At 40.8% G+C, this 13,581-nt stretch overlaps 1 protein-coding gene across 1 annotated transcript in view; it reads right to left on the reverse strand.

The window, feature by feature from the left end:
* RGS22 (regulator of G protein signaling 22) overlaps window positions 1–9,815 on the reverse strand; it is a 399,161-nt gene extending 389,346 nt beyond the window's left edge. The window contains exons 1-3 of the mRNA XM_030217260.1: window positions 9,676–9,815; window positions 9,348–9,376; window positions 2,133–2,195 (exon numbers count right to left, since the gene is read on the reverse strand). Coding sequence (XP_030073120.1) covers window positions 2,133–2,195; window positions 9,348–9,376; window positions 9,676–9,700 — 117 coding nt within the window. The 5' untranslated portion in view covers window positions 9,701–9,815. The remainder of the gene's footprint in view (window positions 1–2,132; window positions 2,196–9,347; window positions 9,377–9,675) is intronic.
* Window positions 9,816–13,581: the final 3,766 nt, after the last annotated feature.

The following is a 13,581-nucleotide window of genomic DNA, read 5'->3' on the forward strand; positions in this document are numbered from 1 at the left end:
GGGAAGCAGAATGACGGACATCGGTATGTACTGGCTGGTCTAGTGACCTTGTGGAGGTTTGTAGGATCAGGTATGGTGGAGGTATGGTATTCGAGAATCCTTGTAACGCTTACCTAGGAGCCAGCCACCGGTGATCTCCCCTTGGTCAAACCTACGATAGATTCCTGAATATTGGAGGATGTAGGCATCATGGGTACAGCCTAAGTAGCAGGCCCACACATCCAGAATCTCCCCCTGGGCATCACACACAACCTGCATGTTCATGGAGTGGAAGGATTTTCTATTCCAGTAGGTGGACTTGTGTATCCGGGGGGAGGTCTAAGTGCAATTTCTGGGCAGTCGATAATGCCTATGACTGATGGGAAGCGGTCTATGGTGTAGAACTGATCCATGTTGTTCTGGAGGGAAGAAATGGAAGGTAATATAGTGGAGAAGGTAATATATGGAGTGGAGGAGTGGCCTAGTGGTTAGAGTGGTGGACTTTGGTCCTGGGGAACTGGGTTCGATTCCCACTGCAGGCACAGGCAGCTCCCTGCGACTCTGGGCAAGTCACTTAACCCTCCATTGCCCCATGTAAGCCGCATTGAGCCTGCCATGAGTGGGAAAGCGTGGGGTACAAATGTAATTTAAAAAAAATATATATATATATATATAGTGTGAGGTGTGGGAGAGAAAGGCATTGAAGAACTGGGCGAGGCAGTTAAAGATGACAGGCTGGGTGAGGCCTGAGTTGACTACTAGAGCTAACTGGAAAGTGCTGGTGGCCAGAAAAGTGAAGGAGGCAGTGACCTTCAGATGGACTGGGATGAGATTATTTCTATGTGTCCTGGGCTAGAGGATGGGTTGTAGCCGGTAAAAAGGTAATGTATGACAGCCTTGTCGAAGCGGTAACTAGTGAGGCATTGCTGTTCAGTGAGGTGGAGTCCGGAGCCTGAAGATTCTCTGATAGGGGTATCTCCTGCAGGGTCGCCTTTCCAAACTTTTTTCCACCTCCAGCAAGGCATGAGCCACAAATGCATTTAGCACATCCACATCCCACCACCACCACTGTGCACATCTGCACCTACAGAGACCTGCCACCAACAGACAGCCCCATCCAAAAAAACATTTTTTAAATGCATGCAAACAGGCAAAATACCATTTTTGGACTTAACACCCTTTATTAAAAAGTTCCCAAAGTCTGTAAACAAGCATAACATGTTTGCTTCCCCCCCCCCCCTTTTTTTTACAAAGTCACGCTAATGACTGCCATGTGGAAATGCCAACACAGCCCATTCACTGCTTTGTAAAAGAGGGGGTATATCTTTTGCCAATGCACTAAGGGGCCCTTTTACTAAGCTGCATAGGCGCCTACGCATGCCCAACGCATGTCAATTTGGAGTTACTGCCCGGCTACCAAGTGGCCCGTGCAGTAATTTCATTTTTGATGTGCATCCACTACACGTGCCAGAAAATATATTTTATTATCTGGCTTTCACGAAAATCAAGCAGTAACTCCAACTTGATGCGCGTAGGCAATTACCGCAGGGTTAACGCGAGAGACCTTACCACTAAGTCAATTTTTATTCTGCCATACTTCCATTTTCGCCAAAAATTTTAAAAAGGCATTTTTACAGGCGCGCTGAAAAATGGATCTGCGCGCAGCCCAAAACATGTGACTACACTACCACAGGCCATTTTTTCAGCACACCTTAGTAAAAGGACCCCTTACTTCCCACAAGTGCTGGGAGGAAAAATATTCCACATAAAAAATGTGACAAATACTTGGGCAAAAAGTGATGCAGGACTTTTCCTTATTTCTAGGAGTTTTTCTGACTATTTTTTAAATTAGCAGGCATGGCTAAAAGTCACCAAATTGGAATGAAATTTGAGCAAACCCTTATGGTACACCTTTTTTCTTAGCACAAGCAACAATTCTTCCCACAATATGTTAAAGATGAGAGAGATACTGTGAATGTAAAGAGAAGAGTACTAATATGTTTTGTTGTTTTTTTATTTGCCAATGCACTGTAGATGGTGCTTGATCTTACAGCCCATTATAATTAATATCATAATACTTATCAAATAAATCAAAGAAATATATATTGTATACACATATATATAATATATATATATATATATTATATACATACTGGAAGACTCAAGAATTCATTGAAGTAGTCTGCAAGCAAGTCATCTGTTGCCAAAAGATCTGCCTGTGGGATTAATAAAACAAACAGTTGATATCAATAAATGTAAACTAGAATTTGAATAGTGTATAACTTTATTATCTTTTTCTGTTGGTTTACATGTAGTTGGGCCTTATTTACTTAAAACATTTATAGACTGCTTATCACTAGGCGGTTTACTACCAAACATCTAAAATAATAAACAATTTTAAACCAAAATGCAAACACAAAAATATACATATCAAAAGTGAACACTTAATATAGAAACAGAAAAATTAAGGCAGGTAGAAACCATATGGCCTATGCCATCCATCAACTATTCCTCTCTCTTAGAGAGCCTATGTACTTGTCCCAAGCTTACTTGAATTCAGACAGACAGTCTTCATCTCTACCACCTCCACAGGGAGGAAATAGCTGGACATATAGAAGGGATTCTTAAACCCTTTGTGCACAAGGCAAACAGCTTCATAAAAAAACACCACAGACTTTCTGAACAAACTAAAAAACATCAAACCGCTACTACCGGGTACTCTTCTAGTCACAATGGATGTAGAGGCACTATACAGCAGCATTCCCCTTGCAGATGGCATAGCTGCATATGATAAATTCCTAAAACCATCCACCCTGGACCACCATGAAGACAGTGTATACAAATCAATCTCATGCATATTCATTGTGGATATCCTGAAAACCTGACTGGCAACGGAGTAGTCCAGGACCAACTTGGGAAACACTGACTTAATGTAATATATTTTCTTAAATTGTATACTACTAATCATTTCTATAGCACTACTAGACGTACGCAGCACTGTACACTTGAACATGAAGAGACAGTCCCTGCCCGACAGAGCTTACAATCTAATTAGGACAGACAAACAGGCCAAACAAGAGATAAGGGAATACTACTACTACTTATCATTTCTATAGTACTACTAGACATACACAGTGCTGTACACTTGTATGTAAGCCACATTGAAGTGAAGTTTTTTTGGAAAACGCGTGATTATAAGTAACAATAAATAAATAATTGGTTGTTAGCATCCGATAATTGATAGTTAAGGACTTGGTAATCAATTAAATTGCAGGAGCATCTTGGGCAAGAGCCAAAATTTAGGCGTGCAAATTAGGGCATTATATATAGAATCCAGGGGTTAATGTCCAATGAAGATGCATCCAACAGTTGACATATCTAGTATTTTTGTGACACCCACAGATTGGATTGAATAAATTTATTAACAATTGTTTGATATTATTTAGACAAAACTATATACATAAAAAAATATAGAGCAGTTCTAGAAATTCTAAGGGTGTAATGCATTTTTAAAAACATATTGGCATATTTCACATATTGTAGTTTTAGATCTGAATCCATTTTGTGGTAATGAGAGTGAGGGCGGGCCATGGAACTAGGTAAAACAAGCCACACATGCTGAGCAAATTACGATGGGAGCAAATATTTATTAAAGTTGTCTGTTAAGAGCTCCTGTTCATTTCACAGGAGGGGAGGAAACAATACTCAAAGCTAGTTCTGTAAACATAAGTGCCCTTGGGTGGCCAGCTCCTGCCAGGGCCACAGCATACATGAATGCTCTCAGCTCAGCAACGTTTACTGGTCTCCGGCTTGGTGCCTGGATCTAGAGTTACAAGCACAATCTCTAGCAGGTACGCAAGGCTAGCTGTAGCCGGCAAGGTCAAAACACAAACCCTTCAAGGTTTCAAGCTGAACTTGGCCTACCTGAACACAGTAGTAGCTGTTTCTCAGCTTCGGTGTGGAGGCATTTGCAGTGAGCATCACTGCTTCCTCCAGGCCTCCTTAACCTATCTCTGGGCCCGGCCTTTTATAGTTCCTGTACCATACCCTCCTGGCTTCACCCCTCCTATATCACTTCCCCCTTGGGCGGGATTAGGAGTTTTTGTTTTTATTTTAAATCTTTATTGATTTTTAATCAAATTAACAATACAGTTACATTTGAATAAGCAATGCAGAAAGGAAAATATAAATTTAAATGAAATATTTTTACCAAAGGAAAAAACAAAGTATCTTCTTTAGACCACAATAATGGGGGATAGTCTAAGCAAGTATGAAGACTACAAAGTAGAAAAAAAAATTAAATAGGAAATATGCATTGCATGTATACCTATCTTATTAACAAATATTTATTCATCAGGACCTACGGTTTACCAAGTTTCTTCATATTTATAAATGCCTTCAACTGTTCAGGCTGGTAGAAATAATACTTAAGACCCAAATATTTAATAACACATTTACAAGGAAAATTTAAGTAGAAAACGGCTCCTAAAGATGTCGCTTCTGTCTTCATCGAAAGAAACAACTTCCTCCTTTCTTGGGTCTGCTTTATAATATCGGGATATATCCAAACCCTCTTTCCCCTGAACAAAGTCTGCATTTTCTTGAAGTAAATACGCATAACCGCGTCCAAATCTTGTTGAAAAATGAACGATACAATCAGAGTCGCTCTTTCAGAGTTTGAGTCCAAAGTTGTTTCTAGTAATTCAGATATGTTCAATCCTGGCTCTTCAGATGGAATTACTGGAAGAGAGGTTTCAGGAGGCTTTTTAGTTGGTATATAATATACTTTATTCAATGGTGGAATGGTTTCAAGAGAGAATTTTAAAACCTCCTGTAAGTAAAGCTTGAAAGCGTCCAGTGGAGTAATTCCAAGTTCCTTCGGGAAATTCAACAACCTTAAGTTAAGCCTCCGATTGTAATTTTCCATCATCTCTAACCTACGTTGCATGGAAATATTATCCTTAATAATTGTAGTCGTGACTTCATTTAGTTTAGCAACGTCCTGCTTAAGAGCTCCCAATTGTTCTATAGTTTCTTGTTTCGCGGTATTAAATGAAAGGGAAAGGTTTTCAACAGTACTTACAAGGTCTTTTATCTCTTTTGCTGAATTGGCCACCGTAGCGTCCACCCTCTGCAGAGCCGTCCAAATGCTCTCGAGGGTCACCGCAGCTGGTTTCTTCATTGGAGCGCTATGCTCTACCCGATATTCTCTCGGTATCGGGTCTCCCTCCAACATTGTGACTCCCGCTCCTCGAGTTGCTTCCATACCTTCGACCACTTTCGGGTCAAGTCGGTCGCGCCAGGAGGCACATTCTTCAGGGAGCGGCGGTGGATGAAAATCCGGAGGGGAGAGTGAAATTTCAAGCCCCAAATCACCGAAGGAGTCTTCACCAACGGGGAACGCAGGGCCCCTCTCAGAAACTAAGGTAGGTGGCTTCAAGGTGTATTTCTCGATCGTTTGCTGAATAGGTGAGGACGTCCCGGCAGTCGAGGAAACTGCCTTCAGCTTCCCCTTACGCTTGGTATGAGGCATTTTCGATTTAGAGGTAAAAAGGTAATATCAGCAAACTACAGGAGAGTTCCACCGAGAACTCTCAACATGCAGCCATCTTAAGACACGCCCCCCCCCCCCCCCCCGGCACAACATCCACTGGGATTAGGAGTTTTAAGGTGGGCTGACACTGTGAGGGATTGTTCTTAAGAAGAAGTGGCAGCATCCTATAGATTCCCCACATTTGTGAACTGACGCTTTTGTCAATTCTTTTAATTTTACAAATCACAAACCTAGGATTGTTAATTTTTGCATGTTTCTATGTATTATTTGTATAATGATATTTTTTTAAATTGAACTTTCAGATTTTACAAAAAATCCACAACATCTTAAAGGAAAATACACCTTATAAAAGAAAAATTAAACATTAAAAATACCAATTCAAACTTAAAAGAAAATAGGTGACACAGTCCACATCACGGGAGAGAGGTGATACTACAATACAAAAGAAATCAAAGAAATTTAAGTTGAAATTGATCTAGTCATCTAACAGAGACCAATCTATTCTAAACTATTTGAGAAGTATCTTACAATTTGAGAACCTAGACAACAACAACAAAAAAACAGTGGCTCCCATATTAAGCATACGAGACTTTAATTCAAACAATTGTTTCCTTCTCAACAGTGTGGACCAAGCACATAAGGGAAAATTTTGTTCACAAAAATATCATACCTTTCTTTAAAAAAAAAAAAAAAAAGCTGTTAAAACCAGAACTCTGTTTCTCAGAGGAGAATGTAGGGTTGCTCTGATGTTAATCGTATCATTAGAACTTTCAAAGAAATTTGTTAAATTTAAAGTATCTCCCCCAGATTCTCCAACTGAGTGTGCAGAGATATATAATAATTTTGAGCAGTCACAATTTCGTCTAACTTTGAAAAATTCAGTACATCCTTAAAACATTTATTTAACAAGATTTCAGAAGAAAGAAGTCTAGGCTGAGGAAAGTTAAAAAAATCTCAGGTTCCTGGAACAAAGCAAATTTTCAAGCCTCTCAAAAACATATTGTAATGAGAGACTATCTTTAATTGTAAATGTGCCTGTTGCTAGAAGAGTACAAGTTTGAGGCTCCATTCCTTGGAGTTTCTTCTTAACAGAAGCAAATCTATTATTCACTTCCTCAAATTTCAGAAGTTTCTTGTGTGAAGTTGCATAACTGGTGTATCTAAGACTTAATCAGGGGCTCAGGCCTGGTGACCACCATCCAAATATTTTGTACAGGAGCATCTTCAGTAGATTTTGAGGACAATATTTCCTCAAAACCCAAAGAGGAAACAGGTCTAGGCATCATAACCACCAGGTGTGATTCCGAGGTTCAGTCTTGAGGCAGTAGCTGCCACTCCACTACTTGAGACTGGACTTTTCACCTTCAATTCTGGTTGCCGCATCTCAAAAAAGATATAGTGGGATTAGAAAAGGTGCAGAGAAGGGCGACAAAAATGATAAAGGGGATGGGACTACTTCCCTATAAGGAAAGGCTAAAGCGGATAGGACTCTTCAGCTTGGAGAAAAGACGGTTGAGGGGAGATATAATAGAGGTCTACAAAATAATGAGTGGAGTGGAAAGGGCAGACGTGAAGCGTCCGTTTACTCTTTCCAAAAATACTAGGTCTAGGAGGCATTCGATGAAGCTACAAAGTAGTAAATTTAAAATGAATCGTAGAAAATTTTTCTTCACTCAACGTGTAATTAAACTCTGGAATTCGTTGTCAGAGAATGTGGTAAAGGTGGTTAGCTTAGTGGGGTTTAAAAAAAGGTTTGGATGGCTTCCTAAAGGAAAAAATCCATAGACCATTATTAAAAAGGGGAAAATCCACTGCTTACTTCTGAGATAAGCAGCATAAAGTGTTTTGTACTTTTTTGGGAACTTGCCAGGTATTGTGACCTGGATTGGCCATTGTTGGAAACAGGATGCTGGGCTTGATGGACCTTTGGTCTATCCCAGTATGGCAATACTTGTGTACTTATGTAGGTAAGAAGACACTAAGCACAGGAAGGGGGTGTTCTCTTTGGTGAGTTTATAGAGGTCCCTTCAGGAGAGACAGGTGAGGCTGGATGGCAAACTCTTACAGCAGACAGAACATGTCTATCCGTAGGGTCCCACACCTTTGGACTCAGCTTTCTTCTTTTTGCCCATAGCTGGCAGCCTCAGGCTCTTATTCCGCTCCTCAGTGCATGGTGTGCCCCTCTGACTATGTTCTGCAAGCCTCACTGGATTTTAAAGTATTCTTAGGCACCTCTGAATGACTTCACTGAATCATGCCCTTAGTCCCGACACTGCTGGAATCTTCAAGGACAAAATATGAAAGCATTCTTGCTCTCCCTAACACCAGCCACTCTTCCAGATGGTTCATACTTCCCAAAACATCACAGGCCTCACTGCATTTTAAGATATTTTGGGGCGCCTTTGAATAATGTCACCAAATCACACCCTTAGTCCTGACACCGCTGGAACCTTTGGGAACAAAATAGGAAAGCATTCTTGCTCCACTCCTCCAGATGGGTCACACTCCCTTTTATAATGAGTGTGTCCCTTTTATGATTTATGGTTTTACATTGTTTGACTGCTGACACAGGCACTTCCACTGAAACACGGCTGTGTTGTCTTCACTGAATCCTCATTCACTATCCTTCATTTGGCTCTTTCTTGTTTTGGTTATTCACACTTGTTTTGCCATGGTTGGATTTTTGTTCTTCTCATTTGAATTACAATAGAAACAACACATTCAAATCCCTCTCCTGCATCAGTGGTTCCCAATTCTGTTCTGGGGGCTCTCCAGTCAGTCAGGTTTTCAGGATATTCACAATAAATATTCATGAGAGAGATTTGTATACACTGCCTCCACTGCATGCAAATCTCTCTCATGAATATTCATTGGGATATCTTGAAAGCCTGACTGGCTGGATAGCCCTCAGGACAGGTTTGGGAACCACTGTACTGTATTATTCATTGTGAATATCCTAAAACACTTATTTCTATTCCTGTCTTGGAGGCTCCTAAACCAGTCAGGTTTTCAGGATTTCCACTATGCATATGTATGAGAGAAATCTGCATGCAAAGGAGGTAGTGCATGCAAATCTATTTCATGAATATTCATAGAAGATATCCTGAAAACCTGACTGGTTAGGGAGCCTCTATGGCAGATTTGGGATTGGGAACCACTGTCCTAAAACTGGCTAGGGGCTGCTCTGGTATTATTGCTTAGTTTCTCAGTTTGGGGTAAGGCCAGGATATAAAATGTTAAGTTAAATTAAATTACAGTATAAGGATCCAAGGAGAAAGATTCAAAAGCAATATCAGCAAACATTTTTCTAAGGGAAAGAGTATTGGATGCATGGTATGCCCTTCCCATAAAGAACTGATTTTTACCAAGTAATCTCTCATTTACAATACATAATCCAGATAATGCCTGATAGGGATTTATGAAAGTGTAGGAATTAGATGACATGATACCATCAAGATTTGCTTTCATGGATATGGAAGAAGTATAAAAGGCTTCATTCCTAAGTACCAAGTTGAAGAAAACTCTGCAAAACTGGATTAAGATGGGAAGTTTAAAATCATGTCATGTTACTTCAGCCTCAAAGGTAATTAGCACCTTGTAATTGCACTTTTTTTTCCCAGTTATTGTCTATTAGCTTCTCAAATCACTGGACAGCTAAAAAAGACAAGCTATAGAAACAAATTAACTGACCCATAAGGCAAAACAACAAAACAAAACAATACAGAGTTGAAGAAAACAGCAAAGGTTTGCAGTTTGTTTTTTTTTTATTTGAAGCACAAAAAAAGTACATACACGGTTCTTAAAATATACTTACAAAATTATGTTCCGTTATAACAGGAGGCTCTGAAACACAAAAGCACAACGTTACATTCTGCATTGGAATTCGGTCAACTGGTTCAGGTAAAAATGTAGTGGGGAGAAGAGACTATCCCCCAAACCAATAAACTAAAATGGATTTAAATATAAAAACGATCTGATAAGTGAATGGGATTCATTATTGTAGAATCAATCAGAACGTTCTTCTGTATTAGTCCTGCTTGATAGCAGAGGACGTAGAGGTACATAAACTTACAAAGTTACATATGTTACTATGGAACTTCGTAAGTCTATGTGCTTTAAAAATGAGTACCATAGTAACTTACCAGTTGTCAGGCGTTTCTCCCGCATAGTTGTAATCGGGGCAAGTTCCCCGTTTCGTCCTTAACTCTGTAGAGTTGTTGGTTCACTAACTTTAAAGCGCATTTTCTCCGACTTTGTAAACCAGTCTGAAGTCCGTCCCTGTCCCCTTCCACTAGAGTTATTTTTAAGTTATACGGGAGAGCCTTTACTTTTCCATTCGGTACAATGAGCTAAAGCAAAAGTGTAAAATTTGCCTCGGTTCCTATTGTGTGGTTTCCAGCAGCCTGGGTTGCTATGGAGTTGCATACAATGCCATGAGAAACAGTGTTCCCCGCCCCAGCTCAGAGCACATACTATGCTGCTCCAGCCTGCCTCCAAAGCTGCTTGTCCAGCCACTTAGAGTCGTGAATTATGAATCATGTTCATTGATTGAAGGTATGCCGTCCTGACTAGACTTACAACACTGCAGCAGCTTTCAGAACGGGGGAAGAAGGTGGTAATAAAGCGGAAAAGCTATCGGACAAATTATTTTATCCACTCCATTGTAAGGGCTGTGGTCATTTTAAATTAGTTTGTAGATCAGTGAGAAAAATAAATCTGCCACCATAGCTTGGCCAGCTGATCTGGCGAGTAGCTGGGCCAGGCAATACATATATATTTTTAGCATGTGCTTTACAGAGAATTCTTAAAAAGGTTGCTGGGGGATGTTGGTGGTGGTAGGGTGCTGTCCAGAAAGCCTTATGAATGTGGAAGGCTGAATATTTGGGAAACAAACTAGTGTTGATGGCAATTGGATTATTATGTGATGAAGTGGAAGTGGTGCTGAGTATGAACTAAAAAAAACTCATCATGCTTGCAAGCTACTCAAGAGGGTGGAATACAATGAGGTATGGTAGCAAAATCTGTCTTGGATAAGGTATGATGATATCTCTGAGGTGGTCATGTCCTATGGCTGGCAGGTAGGATGTACTGTATCTTTGGCATTAGCAGTAGGCACAGAAAATACTGAGCAGCCTGAATGGATCAGAGTCCTCTGTATCATCTCCCAGGTTAATATGTGAAGGGTAAAAACGAAAGGTTCTAAATTATTTGATTCTTTTCAAAGAAGAGCTACATTCAAACCTCTTGAGCTCTTTGGAAAATAAAGTACCAAAATGGAGTAATCAGTAATATGTGTTATAGTTAAATATTCCATACATGCAGACATTACACTAATGTTTTTACCAGTATGATGTCACTGCTCTATTATTGCATGGCCAGTGGATCTCAGCTGTGTCATTATCACATGTGGGAAAAGTACAGAGAAGTTTTCATGCAGTTGAGAGATGGGCACAAACTTGTAACAATCTTTAGATATGAAAATATAATAATTTAAAATCATCCAGTTGGGATGAATTGCTGGATATAACATCACTGAATCACAAGTATTGATCAGGTAATCTATATTTCTAGTTTGCAGGACATATTATGGATATGTGTGTGTTGGGGGATTGTGATTCAATGTGGCCTTCAGAATCCAAATTCTGTATGGCTCCCTATCTGCAGTTATTTATGGGAGACAGGGCAGAACCTGGCAGTGGCACACGTTGGGTTTTTGTTTTTTTTTTCAAAAAATTGGCAATCTGGGCTTTTAGCAGCAGCAGGAGATAGCATTTCCCTTACAGTATTCCATTTCCCTCCCCCTCCCAATGGCTGTACTCTTTCCGCAGGCCACAGAAGCAAGAAAGAGAGAGGTTGGTCATCACCAGCACCACGATGCTAGAATGACCTACTAGGTCCAATTTTTTTTTTGCCTAGTCCAAAGTAAGGGAGAGAAAAGGGGGGGGGGGGGGGTTAGCAAGTAAAAAAGGAAAGAGAAGGGACAGTGGGGCACAAACAGATGAATGCAGAGTGGGGTTGGACTGTGGAATAGTAAGAGAAGGAATGGGGGTAAAAGGGGTTAGAGAGGGGAAAGAGAGATGGGGATAAGACTGGGCAAAATGGAAAGAAAGAGGAGGGTGTGGGGTAAAAGAGGGGTGGTGGGCAGAGTAAGGAAATTTCAGGACACAAGGGAGGGATAAGGACAGATGAAATTGTGGGATGGGGTTAGTATAGCAACAGGAGGAGAAAATGAGTGAGAGGAGAGGAGGTAAGTGAACAGCAAAATAAGGGGCAGGAGGAATGTGGGTGAACAGATGGGAGATAAGTGAGGGAAAGCATAAGGGATAAGAGACAGGGAAAGAAAAAAAAAAACTGTTGGTTACAGGGGAAAAGAGGATTTGGAAATGATAGATGTGGTTGTTTGTTGGGGTTACGGAGTTGCACTAGCTCCACTGGTGCTGGGAACGATGTTGGTGCCATCCAGCCCCGCTTGATTTTTGTTAGAAGGGGTGAGTGTTGAGCACACCAAGTCCTTTCTTTATGCTCTTGCTGGAGTGAGAGGTATTATGTAGGGGCTGCAGAGCCATTTTTGTTGTAATGAAGGTGGGAGGTGTTTGTACCTTGCAGTCCCTCTTGTTTGGCACATTTACTGAATGCCCCTGTTGTAAATGTCCCTACAGTGCACTGGTTCAAACACAGAAGCAGTCTTCACAGCCAAACCATATTGACACTCTGTAGGGGAGGGGAGAAGGAAGTAAGCTGCAAAGAGCAGGAGGTTTAATGGCAGGAGACAGCCTAATGTCAAAAAGCTGAAGCCTGTTGCCCCAGCAGCCACCATCTTGGTATGTGCAAAACAAACTATCAGCTGCAGCATCCTCATTGTTGTTCTGCATAATTTTATCTCAGTTATATTTAGAAACATAACAGCTTGTACAGCATAGGAATGTACACAGAGGAAACTACATATAGGAAATTTTCAAATAAATAAAAAAAAGCTGTCAAAGCACGTGGAGCAGTGAAAGGCTTCCAGGAGGAAGGGGGTTCTGTGTACGAGACAAAGAGCAAAATCTGGACAGAGAGGAAGATGGAAACTTACTGGTAAATATTTAGCTCACATCATATGCAATTTAACCCCCTCGGGAAACGGTGTGGGGGGGTAAGAGGCTGCGGCCTGCTGTCGTGTTGGCTTTCTTGTCAGTGCCTGAGCTAATCAGTGCTCAAGCACTGACATGAATTTTAGCACTGGACTATCAGTAGTTTCTAGCCATTAAGGCAGGGGGGTTTGGGGAGCCGGTTTTCTGAGCATTGGAGGGAATTGCATAGGAAGTTTAGTTATTGCTTCCATGCATGGTAATGCACTGATTGAAAGCCTCTGTGCATTAGCCACCAAATAACATTTCATTTAGACTAGCTAAAACTAGACTAAATGAAACGGTGCAAGCCCGGTTTGCTTTGAGCATCGGGCCCTGACTTCTGAACCACAGCTTACTATGCTCCTAAAAGGAGTTTAAAGTATTGCTTTCCCCAGCCGTAGGTAGAATAGGGGTAGCATAGTGATGTCACATTCGGGCTGGCTAGAGAAAGATTTCACATGAAACTCAGCTAAGTTTGTCCTTAAAAAAAAACAGCATGAGCCTACTCAGCTGCAAGCAAGGTTGCCATTAAGGAAAGCAGCACACCACACCACACAAGAAACCAGGAAATTAAATAGTCATCCGAGATCCCACAAGGGAGAGTTGACAGAAAACAAGATTTCTCTTAGTACAGAGCCAGACGGTATAAAATAGAAAAGAATAAGAAATATACTTGCTGCTTTATTGAATCCAAATCATTTAGTTGCAGAACAAGAAGATGGCTACAGAATAGAGGAGAAGGGAGGGGAAGAGATTCAGACAGCTGAGTTTTTCCAAGTGGCTCAAAGTCTTTCCAGAGAAGTACTCCGCATGCTCAACTAGGATCCAGCTCTTACTTTGGTCCAGGAACCTGCCTCAGACAAACTCTCACATATGACAAAGAGGAATCTTGATCCCAAAAATCCCTGGTGGAAAAGAGACAGTGAAAGGAGAGGG

This window comes from Microcaecilia unicolor, chromosome 1, assembly GCF_901765095.1.
Source record: "Microcaecilia unicolor chromosome 1, aMicUni1.1, whole genome shotgun sequence".
In the NCBI taxonomy this organism is placed as follows: Eukaryota; Metazoa; Chordata; class Amphibia; order Gymnophiona; family Siphonopidae; genus Microcaecilia; species Microcaecilia unicolor.